Source organism: Myxine glutinosa, chromosome 12 (assembly GCF_964187855.1).
Source record: "Myxine glutinosa chromosome 12, kmMyxGlut1.1, whole genome shotgun sequence".
In the NCBI taxonomy this organism is placed as follows: Eukaryota; Metazoa; Chordata; class Myxini; order Myxiniformes; family Myxinidae; genus Myxine; species Myxine glutinosa.
This window is the reverse complement of record NC_136272.1, coordinates 91,247,848-91,266,013: the sequence shown is the minus strand read 5'-3', so window position 1 is coordinate 91,266,013 and position 18,166 is coordinate 91,247,848. Positions and strand designations below refer to the sequence as shown.

At 40.4% G+C, this 18,166-nt stretch overlaps 1 protein-coding gene across 2 annotated transcripts in view; it reads left to right on the top strand.

Annotated features, from left to right (window-relative positions):
• The window catches only part of LOC137415200 (homeobox protein Meis2), a 331,413-nt gene that overhangs the window by 148,579 nt on the left and 164,668 nt on the right, over positions 1-18,166 (top strand). For both annotated transcript variants that reach the window (XM_078766085.1, XM_078766086.1), the window contains one exon: positions 16,184-16,329. In XM_078766085.1, the coding sequence (XP_078622211.1) occupies positions 16,184-16,329 (146 nt within the window). The remainder of the gene's footprint in view (positions 1-16,183; positions 16,330-18,166) is intronic.

Below are 18,166 nucleotides of genomic sequence, written 5' to 3'. Positions count from 1 at the left end.
ATCCCTCTCCTCCACGGCTGCAGAAACCCTCATCCACGCCTTCATCACCTCCCGTCTGGACTACTGCAATAGCCTCCTCTATGGTTCACCCTCAAAAATCACCAATAAACTCCAATACATTCAGAACTCCGCTGCCCGTCTACTCACCCATTCCCGGACCCGTGACCACATCACCCCCGTCCTTTACAAGCTTCACTGGCTCCCCATCCCCCAGAGAATCCAGTACAAAATCCTCCTCTTGACATACAAAGCCCTCCATAACCTGGCCCCATCCTACCTGGCTGACCTCCTCTCCAGACACACTCCCACCCGCAACCTCCGCTCTGCTGGTACCAACCTCCTGACCCCCTCCATCCGGACCAAATTCAGATCCTGGGGGGACAGGGCCTTCTCCATCGCTGCTCCCACCCTCTGGAACTCACTACCTCACACCATCAGAGACTCCTCCTCACTCACCACATTCAAAACATCACTAAAGACCCACCTGTTCAACACTGCATTCAACATTCAACCCACAGCATTTAACCCCTGACTATCTCTTCTCCTTCTCCCTCCTTTTGCTTTAAATATTTCCCTATTGATTCTTGTCTTTTTGCAATTGTTGTTTTCATGTATTGTTATGCATTATGTTTTCCACTCTGTCAAAGTGCCTTTGGGCTTCTGGAAAAGCGCTATACAAAATAAATGAATTATTATTATTATTATTATTAATGACCATCCTAAATTATTGGAACATTGTTTCTAATGACCATCCTAAATTATTGGAACGTTGTTTCTCATGACCATCCCAGATTATTGGAACGTTGTTTCTAATGACAATCCTCGGTTATTGGAACGTTGTTTCTAATGACCATCCTAGATTATTGGAACGCTGTTTCTAATGACAATCCTCGGTTATTGGAACGTTGTTTCTATTGACCATCCTAAATTATTGGAACGCTGTTTCTAATGACCATCCTAGATTATTGGAACGCTGTTTCTAATGACAATCCTAGATTATGGGAACGCTGTTTCTAATGACAATCCTCGGTTATTGGAACGTTGTTTCTAATGACCATCCTAGATTATTGGAACGCTGTTTCTAATCACAATCCTCGGTTATTGGAACGTTGTTTCTATTGACCATCCTAAATTATTGGAACGCTGTTTCTAATGACCATCTACTATATTAAACTAGAGCGGCACTAGGTAGAGCACATACCTCTGCCAGGCTGAACAGTTTATGTTTTGTCTCCCACTTATAGGCCGGATGTGGATTCGGACCTGAAGCAAAATCTAATTGGCTTGTTCTTTTCACCTACCCAACTCATCCACCAACTTTCATCCAAATTAGTCCACAGCTTTTTGAGATATCATGCTATATATTGTTTATGGTACTATTTCTCAATGGTAAAGAATCAGTTTAAAAATTATTGGATCTGCATCTGGATCTTCACCAAAATAATTTTGTCCATGGCACACTCAACTTGTCCACCAAATTTGGTAGTACCTACCCAGGGTAATTCCACCCTCTCTACCCTCCTCCAGTGCCATGTTTCTCATCGTATAAATGTTGTTTACATCAAACTTGTCAATTCATTGCTCTTTGGACTTGTTTCTAATGTTCTTCCTCGATGCTCTGGCTTTATGTGAGCTGTGTGTTCAGTTGAAAGGTGCTTGATAAGATTTACCTTACTTCCTGGTTTACTGCAACAGTGCAGCGTTGGAAACTGGCAGTTTGGGAAATCCAGACTTCGATTTGGATGCGTCTTCTCTCTGTCCGCTCGTGTGGCACTTCGAACTGAACAACCTCCAGAGAGGGCTTTGTAACGGTCCAAGTGTAAATCTCCCATTGCTCGTCCATATTTGTTTGGATTCCATCATCACTGGTCGGTTGCTTGGTACCCCTTCACAGCTTCCAAAACAACATCAACGATTCAACACCTGGGAATGTTCACATGAAAATATTTTCTGTGCAGATATCGAACATCCTGCCGTGCGCTCATTTCATATTATTGTAATTAAATGGCCAACTTTAATATGGCCACCTGTCTTATGTGGCCAACGTGTGCATGCAACCATAAGCAAATTATTTTCTGTGTAGTGTCATGCTCAAACTAGAGTATACATGAACAAGGTTGTTTTTTGGTACCTCCATGGCTCCGCCACTGAAGGTGGGTGCACATTATGTTTTCACCCTCCATTGTCTGTCTGTCTGTCTGTCTGTCATGTCTTGTCATAAAAAGTTATGAATGGATTCGGGTGAAACTTGGTGGACAATTTGGGTGTGTGACAAGGACGAATTCTTTCAATTTTGGTGAAGATCCAGTTCCAAATCTGAGAATTTTATTATTATTCACAAGTGATTCTTCACCATTGAGTGATAGGGCCAAAAACGACATATTATTGCACGATATTCCAAAAAATTATGTTGGATTTTGATTAAACTTGGTGGACAGTTTGGCTGTGTGACAAGGACAAATTCATTAAATTTTGGTGAAGATCCAGACCCAAATATGAGAATATTTTAATATTTGCAAGTGATTCTTCACCATTGAGTGATGAGGACAAAAACGATACAAAGCATGATGTCCCAAAAGGTTATGGCGGATTTTGATGAAACTTGGTGGACAATTTGGGTGTGTGTTGGATAAATTCATTCAATTTTGGTGAATAATTTTTGGTGAAGAACAAGAATATGAGAATTTTTAAATATTTGCAAGTGATTCTTCACCATTGAGTGCTCGGGCCAAAAACGATATGTAGCACGATATCCCAAAAAGTTATGGACCGATTATGACAAAACTTGGTGGCTGAGTTGGATAGTTGACAAGAACAAACTGATTAGACTTTGGTTCAGGTCAGGATGCAGATCCGGCCTATCAGTGGGTACAAAACATAAAGTGTTCATCCTGGCTGAGGTATGCTCTCCACCGAGTACCTTTCTAGTTTTGTTTGTGATGCATTGGTGTTTTACGGAATGATAATACAATAATAATGATATGTACCATGTGGTAATGAGGCAAGAATGAATATGCCCAATATGAATGGCATTAAATGAGATGGAAAATGTAATCATGTGCACAATTAAGATTACATTAAAGTAATGAGAAAACGTTACATGAGCAAGTGATGAGTCTGAGCTCACTTGCATGAAGGGATTTCGATAAGTTTTCTGGTAACTTCCGACCTGAGGTTGAACACATGCATTTGATTATTAATATCATTAAACAGACTCAGTGGTATTGTGGATCGAGCATCCACTCTGGGTCTTGTAGGTCAGCGGGTAGATTCTTGACTGAATCAAAAGAAAGGCTTTAAAATGGATTGTGCTGCTGCGTTGTTTGATGCTCGGCATTTAGAGGATAGAGTATGGCCAAACCCCAAGTGATGGGAACTGTAGGGGGTGGGAGTGGGGATATATTTCCTTAATTTCCCCACTGATTACTGTGAGAAAAGTCATTTCACAAGATTGTGTCGCACCAGGATGTTACATCACTTCCCCCAAGGTCACAGGGTTTGTCATATATATATATATATATATATATATATTGGTATCTGTAATCTGGTTCTCCAACCTAATGAGCGGACAACATGACGTCATCGCCATGCATGTCCGCATTGCCTGCAAAGCTCCAGAGGAACCATCCAGCAGTGCGTCATTACGGATTATAAATCCAGATACTGTCACAAGTGCATGCAAAACTCACAGTTACCGACCTGGTTTCGCCCTTGTTGGGGCTTCATCAGGGCAACGCAGTGAGGCTTTCCATACACTTGTAACTCTGTGAACCTTTCGGTTTTTATATCAGTCACTATGCGACCTTCATATCATCAGTGGAGAACCGCCAGCAAGGTGTCCCATACAGCTGCTGCTGCACCTTGCTGGGAGCGATACGCACCGCCTGCCACGCGGTGACGTTATCTCTGGTATCCACTCATCATATGGAGTCGACCTGGTTGCGGTTGGGAGTTTTTATTAGTAACTTTAAATTAGGAGTATACCATTATTAGTAACTCCCAACCGCAACCAGGTCGACTCCATATGATGAGTGGATACCAGAGATAACGTCACCGTGTGGCAGGCGGTGCTTATCGCTCCCAGCAAGGTGCAGCAGCAGCTGTATGGGACACCTTGCTGGCGATTCTCCACTGATGATATGAAGGTCGCATAGTGACTGATATATATATATATATATATAAATAAAATTCAAGTCCACTGTTGTCTCTTGTATAAGCCTTAGACCCTGTACAAGGATAATGTGAATTTTTTTGTTATTTTTTAAATTCTATGTTTTCATTTTATACTTGAGGGCTTCATTTTATATTGTTATTAATACTCTGTTAACATGCAAATAGTTACCGCACTGTTGTCGAGACAGAGTTGTGTATGTCAACATGGGGTTAAGCTATGTTAATGTCGGTAAAAATATAGGTAAAAATGCAATGTACTAGTAATACCCAATGTAGGTAAAAAATAAATTTACTGTACTAGTAATACCCGCTTCCTCCACTAGAGATACTGTATGTGTCAATACCCACTCCCTCCTTCAAGGGTCTGTGGTTAAATCACTTGCACTATTGCACATGCACAGACGGAAATTGCAAATCATCTCCCCACTGTCGCTGGGAGGTAGAAGGAGGGTTGAGGGGGAAATATTGTTGTGCCCATGACCTGAGCCTGGGTACTCCAAGCACATATGCAAAATTTGATGGAATTTGGCCCAGCCGTTTTCAATTCTATAATGATCATACATACCATAACATAAATACCATACGTTTGCCTTATTGGCTCATCTCGATTCTCGAAGAGGAGAACTTATGAAACGGGTCATGATGTCCGGATGTCTGTCCGTCCTTCCGGGCGTCCATCCGTCCTTTAACTCTTTGTTATTTTTGCCACCCCTCCATTATCACCCGGCTGATTGTTCTGAAACTGGGCACATGAATGCAAGACGGTAGCCCCCACAATCGCTTGACTTAGATTTTTCGATTTTGGATCGTGGGGGCTTCTAAGGGGGTGGGGGGATCCCAACTCATCTTCGGATCCCTACTCGTCCCTTATTTACCAAGCGATTGCTCTGAAACCCGATACAGACCTTCTACTCGATGGTCCGCAGGTACGTTCATCTTGGATATTTCGATTTCAGATCAGGGGGATTCTATGGGGGTTCCCCCATATCAGCAGAGGTCTGAACTACGACCTCAAGAGATGACCGTCAGCCCACTCGGGGCTATTTTATTTTAGTATGATGTCCCAAGCTTGACAAGTTATTACAAATTGTAAGATGTTGGTATAGCAATAAAAATGGTTTCCCTTTATAGTCAAAGATGGACGTTCAATTGTGATGCATGAATACCTAGTAGCGTGGATTTGTATTTATTGTCCAGTGAATACTTGGAACTAGAACCCCACACCCCCCTCCAACCAGATGTGAGAGCAGTAATCTATACAAGGACAAATCAATCCTTTATATAGTTGAAGCAACTGTTGAGAGGAGAAGAATCTTCGACATCTGAACAGAACAGGACAGTTTCTTCGAGGGAGACTTAGCTATTTGTGTAATGTGTGGATTCCAGGATAGATTTGAAGTTAGGGTAATACCTAGCAGGTTTATTGAATCACATGGTGTAACTGGGGAGCTGTCAACGGAGATTGGAGAGTTGAGAGGAGTTTTAGAGAGAGAGATGGGAAGAAATTGAGTTTTAGATTGATGTATATCCATTTGGAGATTGGTTGTGGTATATGGTTTGTATATTCTCGAGATTGATTGTGGTATATGGTTTGTATATTCTGGAGATTGGTTGTGGTATATGGTTTGTATATTCTTGAGATTGATTGTGGTATATGGTTGGTATATTCTGGAGATTGGTTGATATATCCATTTGGAGATTGGTTGTGGTATATGGTTGGTATATTCTGGAGATTGGTTGATATATCCATTTGGAGATTGGTTGTGGTATATGGTTGGTATATTCTCGAGATTGATTGTGGTATATGGTTGGTATATTCTGGAGATTGGTTGATATATCCATTTGGAGATTGGTTGTGGTATATGGTTTGTATATTCTCGAGATTGATTGTGGTATATGGTTGGTATATTCTGGAGATTGGTTGATATATCCATTTGGAGATTGGTTGTGGTATATGGTTGGTATATTCTGGAGATTGGTTGATATATCCATTTGGAGATTGGTTGTGGTATATGGTTGGTATATTTTGGAGATTAGTTGGTATATCCATTTGAAGATTGGTTGTGGTATATGGTTGGTATATTCTGGAGATTAGTTGGTATATCCATTTGGAGATTGGTTGTGGTATATGGTTGGTATATTCTGGAGATTGGTTGATATATCCATTTGGAGATTGGTTGTGGTATATGGTTGGTATATTCTGGAGATTAGTTGGTATATCCATTTGGAGATTGGTTGTGGTATATGGTTGGTATATTCTGAAGATTGGTTGATATATCCATTTGGATATTGGTTGTGGTATATGGTTGGTATATTCTGGAGATTGGTTGTGGTATATGGTTTGTATATTCTGGAGATTGGTTGTGGTATATAGTTTGTATATTCTGGAGATTGGTTGTGGTATATGGTTTGTATATTCTGGAGATTGGTTGTGGTATATGGTTGGTATATTCTGGAGATTGGTTGATATATACATTTGGAGATTGGTTGTGGTATATGGTTGGTATATTCTGGAGATTGGTTGTGGTATATGGTTTGTATATTCTGGAGATTGGTTGTGGTATATGGTTGGTATATTCTGGAGATTGGTTGATATATACATTTGGAGATTGGTTGTGGTATATGGTTGGTATATTCTGGAGATTGGTTGATATATACATTTGGAGATTGGTTGTGCTATATGGTTGGTATATTCTGGAGATTGGTTGATATATACATTTGGAGATTGGTTGTGGTATAGGGTTGGTATATTCTAGAGATTGGTTGATATATCCATTTGGAGATTGATTGTGGTATATGGTTGGTATATTCTGGATATTGGTTGTGGTATATGGTTTGTATATTCTGGAGATTGGTTGTGGTATATGGTTGGTATATTCTGGAGATTGGTTGTGGTATATGGTTTGTATATTCTGGAGATTGGTTGTGGTATATGGTTTGTATATTCTGGAGATTGGTTGTGGTATATGGTTGGTATATTCTGGAGATTGGTTGTGGTATATGGTTTGTATATTCTGGAGATTGGTTGTGGTATATGGTTGGTATATTCTAGAGATTGGTTGTGATATATGGTTTGTATATTCTGGAGATTGGTTGTGGTATATGGTTGGTATATTCTGGAGATTGGTTGTGGTATATGGTTTGTATATTCTGGAGATTGGTTGTGGTATATGGTTGCTATATTCTGGAGATTGGTTGTGGTATATGGTTGGTATATTCTAGAGATTGGTTGTGGTATATGGTTTGTATATTCTGGAGATTGGTTGTGGTATATGGTTGTTATATTCTGGAGATTGGTTGATATATCCATTTGGAGATTGATTGTGGTATATGGTTTGTATATTCTGGAGATTGGTTGTGGTATATGGTTGGTATATTCTTGAGATTGGTTGTGGTATATGGTTTGTATATTCTGGAGATTGGTTGATATATCCATTTGGAGATTGATTGTGGTATATGGTTGGTATATTCTGGAGATTGGTTGATATATACATTTGGAGATTGATTGTGGTATATGGTTGGTATATTCTGGAGATTGGTTGATATATCCATTTGGAGATTGGTTGTGGTATATGGTTTGTATATTCTGGAGATTGGTTGATATATACATTTGGAGATTGATTGTGGTATATGGTTGGTATATTCTGGAGATTGGTTGATATATACATTTGGAGATTGATTGTGGTATATGGTTGGTATATTCTGGAGATTGGTTGATATATCCATTTGGAGATTGATTGTGGTATATGGTTGGTATATTCTGGAGATTGGTTGATATATCCATTTGGAGATTGATTGTGGTATATGGTTTGTATATTCTGGAGATTGATTGTGGTATATGGTTGGTATATTCTGGAGATTAGTTGATATATCCATTTGGAGATTGATTGTGGTATATGGTTGGTATATTCTGGAGATTGGTTGATATATCCATTTGGAGATTGGTTGTGGTATATGGTTGGTATATTCTGGAGATTGGTTGATATATCCATTTGGAGATTGGCTGTGGTATATTGTTAGTATATTCTAGAGATTGGTTGATATATCCATTTGGAGATTGGTTGTGGTATATGGTTTGTATATTCTGGAGATTGATTGTGGTATATGGTTGGTATATTCTGGAGATTAGTTGATATATCCATTTGGAGATTGATTGTGGTATATGGTTTGTATATTCTGGAGATTGGTTGATATATCCATTTGGAGATTGATTGTGGTATATGGTTGGTATATTCTGGAGATTGGTTGATATATCCATTTGGAGATTGGTTGTGGTATATGGTTGGTATATTCTGGAGATTGGTTGATATATCGATTTGGAGATTGGTTGTGGTATATGGTTGGTATATTCTGGAGATTGGTTGATATATACATTTGGAGATTGGTTGTGGTATATGGTTGGTATATTCTGGAGATTGGTTGATATATACATTTGGAGATTGGTTGTGGTATATGGTTGGTATATTCTGGAGATTAGTTGGTATATCCATTTGGTGATTGATTGTGGTATATGGTTGGTATATTCTGGAGATTGGTTGATATATACATTTGGAGATTGGTTGTGGTATATGGTTGGTATATTCTGGAGATTGGTTGATATATACATTTGGAGATTGGTTGTGGTATATGGTTGGTATATTCTGGAGATTGGTTGATATATACATTTGGAGATTGGTTGTGGTATATGGTTGGTATATTCTGGAGATTGGTTGATATATACATTTGGAGATTGGTTGTGGTATATGGTTGGTATATTCTGGAGATTGGTTGATATATACATTTGGAGATTGGTTGTGGTATATGGTTGGTATATTCTGGAGATTGGTTGATATATACATTTGGAGATTGGTTGTGGTATATGGTTGGTATATTCTGGAGATTGGTTGATATATACATTTGGAGATTGGTTGTGGTATATGGTTGGTATATTCTGGAGATTGGTTGATATATACATTTGGAGATTGGTTGTGGTATATGGTTGGTATATTCTGGAGATTGGTTGATATATACATTTGGAGATTGGTTGTGGTATATGGTTGGTATATTCTGGAGATTGGTTGATATATCCATTTGGAGATTGGCTGTGGTATATTGTTAGTATATTCTAGAGATTGTTTGTGGTATATTCTGGAGATTAGTTGGCATATCCATTCCTCAAACATGTTGCCACTGCCAGAAAAGGAACATGCTGAAGAAGGCTTGTTTGTGGTAATCTCAGTTGATCTAGCGTTTAAATAATTATAGGTAATCGAGCTGGATTCTTTCAACTCTGTGTTGATTTTTAGGATAAGTCTTTCCTGTCCTGGGTGAGATAGACTGTGCTTATCAATGGGTTAATTGAAAATATATTAAAACACCGATGGTTATACTAATCCTAAAATGAAATATCATAGGTGCACAGGTGCATCTATAATATTTCGTTTCATTCTCCTGAATAAACTCTAAACCATTTTTCCTCCTGGATATTATCTCCAGCATTTGATTTACGTTAGTACTCCATCCAACTGGGGCTGAGGGTAAAGAACATGGAATATTTCAAAATATATTTCTATGGAGGGAGTTAAATTAGTGTTGAATAAATGTTATTTATTGTATATAGTAGCGTGACTCGGCGCGCTCCGCACGCCTCACCACACGTCGTTTCAGAGGGATAGGCATCTTTGACCATTTCGGTGTCTTTTGTGTCTTCATGGTGTTTTGGGTCTTCAGGGCCATTTGGATCCTCTGGGCCTTTAATAGTATTTTGGGTCTTTGGGGTGTTTTGGGTCTTCTGGGTCTTTGGGGTCTTCAGGGTCTTTTGGGTCTTCGGTGTCTTTAAGGGTATTTTGGTTATTTGGGGTATTTAAGGGTTTTTGGGGGTATAAAGAGTCTTTGGGGTCTTCAGGGTGTTTTGGGTCTTCGGGGTCTTTTGGGTCGTTGGGGTATTTTGGGTTTTTGAGGTGTTTTGGGGTCTTCGGTGTGTTTTGGGGTCTGTTGGGTCTTTTGGGTGTTTTGGGTCTTCGAGGTGTTTTGGGTCTTCGGGGTCTTTTGGATACTCTGGGCCTTTAAGGGTATTTTGGGTCTTTGGGGTGTTTTGGGTCTTCAGTGTCTTTGGGGTAATTTGGGTCCTTAGCGACTTTTGGGTTATCTGGGTCTTTTGGGTCCCCAGGGTCTTTTGGGTCCTCAGTGAGTTTTGGGACTTTTGGGTCCTCTGGGTCTTTAGGGGTATTTTTGGGTTTTTAGAGGTCTTTGGGGTCTTAAAGGGTCTTCAAAGGTCGAAGGGGTCTCACCAGTCTAAAGAGTTAAAAGGTATATTTCCATCGTATACAACATGCATTTTAAGGCCATGTTCCCTGCTAGAGCGGGGGTTAGCGTATGTAATACGTAATTAATTAATAGACGTATGTAATTAATAGACACAAAAAGTATGACACACACACACACACACACACACATACAATTCCTTCAATTATTCATTTATGAAGATGTGAGTCGCGTTACCTCTTCATTCCTATCCCAACATAGCCTGATACATTTATCAGTTAAGTTAATATTGTAGTGTGCACTGGCACCCCACATATAGCAGAGAGGACAGGGCAGGCAGGACATCACCACCTTTCTGAAGATCATTAATGAGCCAGCTGGGTTTTTTATCCACAATCTTAGAATGCATAATAGCAAATCTCCCGACGAGCTGGATTTCCAAAAGCTTGGAATCCAAATCCTTCTGTGTTCACTTGGATTTAGATCCCATAACCTCTGGGATGCCAACACCAGTATCCTTACCAATCGACTATCATTCCTTCTTTATAGAATAGACTACCAAATGATCTCTTCTTGTCTTTGGGAATTTTCTATGATCTGGAATGCACTATTAGGACCTTTCAAAAGTTATGTTAATGACTGCCACAGGAGGATCTGTAACTGCCACAGGAGGATGTTATTTGACGTTCGTGCAAGGATGTGTTGAATTGTTGTTCTTTTACAAGACCTTCTGGACCTCTTTTATGCTCTGCATTGTGATTTGCCGTTCAATCTGAATGTCTATTTCAAGCCTTTGTCTTTAGTTTGCAACTTGTTCTACACTGTAGTCTACTGACCACACCGTGAATTCGGAGATTGAACATTTTAACCCATTACAGATGAGTTACACACAGGTGGGTTGGCAGGATACCCGAGAGGTGTGCACACTCACCCCTGAGCTGTATCGCCTCGGTTTGAATCTCCATTTGAATCCCGTCTGCCAGGTCGTTGGTGCGCGTTACATATCCCACGGTGTTTTTTTCCGAAGAATAGGCGAGTTATCGCCGACACCGAACAAATTACAAATCCCTGCACCTTCAATCGAACGTCAGGCCTGGCCACCATGTTCGTGAAAGACTTGGGTGAAAAACTTTCCCCAACCGACCCTATACGAAAGTGGAAATAATTGTGACCATGAAAAGTAGTCTTGGTAGTAGTTGTGCGAGCAGTATACGAACGTGTTATAAGTATGTCATGTAGTTGTCACTCCTCCGTCCTCCATCCGCCTCTCGCCCCTCACCTCCAACACCTCGTGTTGTTAACCAACCTCCCTTGCCCACACACATACAGTGCAAAAGGCATATTAACCTTGTTTTCCTTTTTCAGTGACGATATTTGTTGTAGATCTTAAACTGGATCAATGATTCATTACGGTTCACATTTTAATTAATCCTTATTTCTGAGTGGTTAATCTGTTAATGGCTGCTAATAAAGTCTAAAGAGTTGTGATATATGGTTGATATATCACCATATCAAGTCGGTACCTAATAATGGTTGTGGTATTATACCTAATAATGGTTGTGGTATTATACCTAATAATGGCAGTATTAGAGCCAAGGTTGTAGATCTTAAACTGGATCAATGATTCATTACGGTTCACATTTTAATTAATCCTTATTTCTGAGTGGTTAATCTGTTAATGGCTGCTAATAAAATGCAAGGGATGTGCATTAGATTTGTTTCTCAACCATATTGCATCAGCTGATGAGGAAATTATAATCAAAATGACATTCTCCAAGAACGGCGTTGATGTATTATTTTGCACTTTTATGTGATTATTGAAGTCTGGTGTTGGTTTAGCGGTTAGGGTGCCGGCTTGGGATACCTAGGATCCTGGGTTCGAATCCCGGTCGATCACTGAACCAACGCCAGGGGGGTTGACTCAGTCTGTCATCCTTCTGAGATCGGCAAATTGAGTACCAGCTCACTTGTAATTCCCTGTGTGTCGCAAGAGGCGACTAACAGGGTTGGCGGCAGGAAGGGCATCCGGCCATAAAACATTGCTTCAAAAATGCGACCATGGTGCCCGAAAAAGGCCAACCCTGCTCTGTGGGGAAAATGGCCTCCAAAGGTGGTTGCATCTGATTATTGTGTGTTGTCACATATTCCTGCTATATGTGTGTATATACAGTCACGTGAAAAAGTAAGTACACCCCATGTAAAGTTTTGACTTTTTCAACATATTTCAACATACAGCTATTTGATCTTCATTTCAACAATATTGACAGATAAAGGTGATATAATATAACAAATATCATGAAACATTTACATTTTGTAGTCCATTGTATAATTTAAATAAACATAAATGCAAATTTCGTATGTGGAAAAAGTAAGTACACCCCCACATTTATCACTATTTCAAATACCTAAAATTAGAATCAGGTGCACCAGCTCAGGTGCAAATGATTAGAACATCATTATAGAGGATCTTGGAGGAACCTGTCTTATTTAAACCTCAGACATTTAGTTTGGTTTGCTCTTTGTTGTTGAAGTGTGCGGCGTCACCATGCCTAGATCAAAAGAGCTCTCTGAGGCCTTCAGAAAGAAGGTTATAGATGCCTACGAGTCTTGGAAGGCATTTAAAAAGATCTCCAAACAATTTGAAATCAATCATTCGACTGTCCGGAAGATCATCTACAAGTGGAGAAGATTCCAAACAACTGCCAACTTGTTCAGGCCAGGCCGCCCCAGCAAGTTCAGCCCGAGAGCAGACCGCAAGATGCGGAAAGAAGTCTGTAAGAACCCCAGAATGTCATCACGGGACCTACAGGTAGCTCTTGCCACTGTTGATGTCAAAGTGCATGAGTCTACCATTAGAAAGAGGCTGCACAAATGTGATCTACATGGGAGGTGTGCCAGGAGGAAACCTTTGCTGTCCAGAAAGAACATCAGGGCAAGACTAAAGTTTGCCAATGAACACCGAGGCAAAGACCAGCACTTCTGGAACAATGTGCTCTGGACAGATGGGTCAAAGGTCGAGCTATTTGGCCACAGTATCAGAAGACATGTTTGGCGAAAACCACAGACAGCATTTGACCACAAGAACCTGATACCAGCTGTAAAGCATGGTGGTGGAAATATTATGGTTTGGGGCAGCTTTGCTGCATCAGGGCCTGGGCAGCTCGCCATCATAGAATCCACTATGAATTCTTCATTGTACCAGAGGGTGCTTGAGGATAATGTGAGACCATCTGTCGAAAAGTTGAAGCTCAACCGAAAGTGGACCTTGCGACATGGCAATGACCCTAAACATACCAGTAAATCCACCAAGGAATGGCTGAAAAGAAAGAAATGGAGGGTTCTGGAATGGCCAAGTCAAAGCCCGGATCTAAATCCCAACGAGATGTTGTGGGGGGATTTGAAACGAGCTGTGCATGCAAGAAACCCCTCAAACATCGCACAGCTGAAAGAATTCTGCATGGAGGAGTGGGCAAAAATTTCTCCCAATCGATGCCAGAGACTGGTAGACAGTTACAAGAAACGCCTACTTGAGGTTGTTTCTGCCAAAGGGGGCAATACCACCTATTAGAGCCAAGGGTGTACTTACTTTTTCCACATGCGAAATTTGCATTTATGTTTATTTAAATTATACAATGGAGTACAAAATGTAAATGTTTCATGATATTTGTTATATTATATCACCTTTATCTATCAATATTGTTGAAATGAAGATCAACTAGCTGTATGTTGAAATATGTTGAATAAGTCAAAACTTTACATGGGGTGTACTTACTTTTTCACGTGACTGTATATGTATGTGTATATGTATGTATGTATGTACAGGATATACTTTCACTCTTTCTTTGATGAGTGGGACGCTATGTTAATGGCAATATGTTGGCCAAGCTTGTTGCTTTATCTAAATCTGCTGTAAGAGCAAGTGATTATATTTAATTTCATTTTTGTGATTTTTTTTTTTGAAGAACCAGGAATTACGAATGAATCATAATGGTGTGTTCAAATCCAGGTGTAGTGCCTGTAAGATACATACCTATGAATTCATCCTCCTTGGGTCATACTCATCACATGAGATCATTTCCAACATGGTGTCCTGACACTGGATCCAAAACATTTCATCCATACGATGTCTGATCTAATGTTGAATCAATATTATGTAATGTTTTGTTTTTGAAACGCTTTGTTTTGGTGAATCCAGTACTGTGAATATAATTCTGTTTTTGTTACGATGTGACATGTATTTTTAGGCATTACAATTCTAGGTGTGTGCATCCATGGTCACATCTCAAACAGGTTATTTATTTGGCAAAACTATGTATTGTTAACTAGAACGGCAATTCCGTAGAGAGCATACCTGCGCCACGCTGAACACTTTATGTTTTGTATCTCACTGATAGGTTGGATCTGGATCCGGAGGTGAACCAAATTCAAATCAGCTTGTTATTCTCACTTACCCAACTCATCCATCTAGTTTTGCCCCATCTCATCCACAAACATTTTGAAACGCCACGTCATATATCCTTTTGGGCCCTATCTCTCAATGGTGACAAAAAATTTCGTATCCGGATCCAGATCACCAAAATCTAATCAATTCGGCCTCGTCACACACCCCGCCTGTTCGCAAAGCTTTGTCTGAATCTGTCAATCACTTTTTGAGATATCCTGCTCACAGACCATTTCAAAGAGACATGCGTGAAAACATAACCTCCATCCACCTTCGGTGGAGGAGATAATTACATCATACATCCAATTACATCATACATCCAATTACATCAGACATCAGTGCCTTCTTGCCTGCCTATCCTGCGTTCCTGTTTGAAAAATAAACTTTAAACCGTTTCCGATGTTATATTTTTGTCCATGGTACAGTATTTATCACTCGATTTTGCTTCCTATAGCTTCAAGTGCCCACATATAGCATCAGTTGTTGTTCTAATCCGTACTCTTTTCAGAGCTTTGGTGCCGCTAAAGTAATCTCAGGGCAAGAAATACACTTGCTTGGAAATCATAACCTCCCCAGATGGTAGTGCAGTATCAGTTGTGCCCGAATGAAGATGTGGTTTTCTTAATACAGATGGATTGGACACAATTATTAGCAGTTGGTTGATGTACTCCGAGCAATAAGTTGCTTTGTTACGCCCTGGCTTTGAAATGCGATCGGGAGTTGAGGAGATCAAGTCGGGCATAAGACGGAAGTCCAAAGTTCAGCTGTTTGTCCAGAGTAAACTTGGCCAAACAAGAGTGCGGTTTGGACAGCTTTGAAAGCCCTTGATGTTAAAAACGAAAAGGCCATTCTCACCATGTGTAGCTGTGGTGTACACTCTTGGTCGGCCCTTGAGACGGCTGCAGTATTTGGCAGGTTTTGACTGAGAGAAGATGAGACCCCAGACTCCAGACATTGTGTGAACATTTGTTGCAAACAAGAAGTCATTCTTAAAGGAAATGATAGACATTTGATAGTCTTAAGAACTCGATCTATCATCATCTCTGATCTCTTGGTGAGATTTCCCACTGCATTTTTCCTTCCAGATGTTTCCTTTATTTGAGCGCAATGAAAATTGCTTATCAACCTTCCCGAAGTTCCTTTGCAATTTAGCCTCTTCGATCATGACAAGTAACTTCAAACTTTGCATCTTTTTTCTTTCATTATATAATTGTAGATTTAATGAATAAACCTTGCTGACACCAAAGGCCTGTCTAGTTGAAAAACTTAGGATGTGGTGAACCCTAAGAACACCTCAATAGGAAGCATTCCCTCTGTGTTCCCCAGGTGATGGTATGGACAACAGTGTAGCGTCAGAGGGAACGGGAGATGACGATGACCCCGACAAAGATAAGAAGCGACAGAAGAAGCGTGGAATCTTCCCCAAGGTGGCGACCAACATAATGCGTGCCTGGCTGTTCCAGCATCTCTCGGTAAGTTATTTCCTTGTGGCTGCTTGTTGATATTCTGTGTATTGAAAATGTTTGTGACTTGCGTTATAATTACTATCATCGGCACTCCCGCCCTCCAGGCCCTCCGGACATCAGTGGGCAATTTAAAGTGGTGTTATTTCCACAAAGTGAGATTTTCTTCTGCAACATACTGTTCACGTGAAAAAAAATGGGGATATACTGTACCCATGTTTTGTCTTCCTGGACTACACTGTTATATTTTTGTGATATAAAATGCGAAGTGATAAATTTTGAAGTTTTAATTCCTTATATCCATATATATATATACAGTATATATATATATATATATATATATATATATATATATATATATATATATATATATATATATATATATATGTATACAGGGAGAGTCAAAAGTAGCGCCCGATTTCTGTTTATATATATATATATATATATATATATATATATATATATATATATATATATATTGTTGCGGTCCGCGGATTAGAGATGTTATTTACCGAGCGGTTGGTATTACCGCGACCGAACAGTTCCCCCGATTCTTCCCCAACTCACCCGATTCACCCAGACGTTGGCCAAATCGCGCTATGCCAAATCAATGATAGAAAGGACACGACGACTGGGAAAGAGGAAACGACGCAAGGGGTACAGTTCTCAAGACCTCCGGAGGAGGGTATAATTACAGTGGTGGAGAAAAGGGGTAGATTACAAGGCAGTGAGGTAAAGACACAGAAGAGATGGGCACTTAATTACCGTCTTATCTTATCCCAGACAGACCACAGACAAACGGAACAAGGCAGACTTACACAGGGATTGATGGCAGGAAGGGACAGGACAGGATAGCACAAGGTGCACCTTGGCTCGGGGACAGGATAAAGCACGGTCCAGAAGATGTGGGGAGGTGTCACAGCGCTCGGAGGGGACGTCTTTCTTTCTCCAAGCTCAGCGCGCATCTGGCGTCACCTCCCTCTCACTGCGCATGCTCAGCGGGGAGTGACACGCCCTCGGCTGGTTGGTTCCGCCCCACTGGGGCCAGTCCGCCGCTTCCATTGGGTGCGGGGGTTACTGGGCTCCGCCCTTGACGAGGAGCTGACAGGGAGCCCCTATTTGGTAACCCCGTCGAGCACATGTTTGATGGCGGCTCGTTGGGAAGGCCTGGTGCCCTCCCAACACCCCCTACCAACCAAGCCGGAGTGAGGATGCGCACTTCCTGCGCTCGTTGTTGTTGTTGTTGTTGTGAGGAAGAGCTGCGGGGAGGTATTGGGAGGTCCTAAACCTCCTAACGGTGCCATACAATCACATTCTGGTGCAACGAAGGGTCAGAATTAATGGAAACGAGTCCTTAACTGACATAGACTAAGAATAACTAGCAAGATGTCCTATAGTTGTCTTACATGAGATGCGGTGAACCTGGGCACGACATTTAATGGGGGAAATAGGGGGAGGTCGGGTCTACAGAGTGTTGTTTACAGAAAATGGGACTAGGGAATGGGGGATTGGGGATAGTTGGGAAGTATTGAGGAAATAGGGGAATATTTACAAGCGGATATGGATGGATGCAAATCCGATATCCGCAACACTATATATATATATGTATATGTATATGTATATGTATATGTATATATATATATATATATATATATATATATATATATATATATATATATATATATATATTTCTGTCAGTTGATTGTTTGTTTGACATTTGTATTACAGTGTACAAGAACAAATAAATGGATGACATGTTTATCTAACCATTTATTCGGGGGGGAAATTATTACGGAAGTGTACCAAGCTGTTTTACTTGCGATTTTCAAAGTGCCCTCCCTCGTGA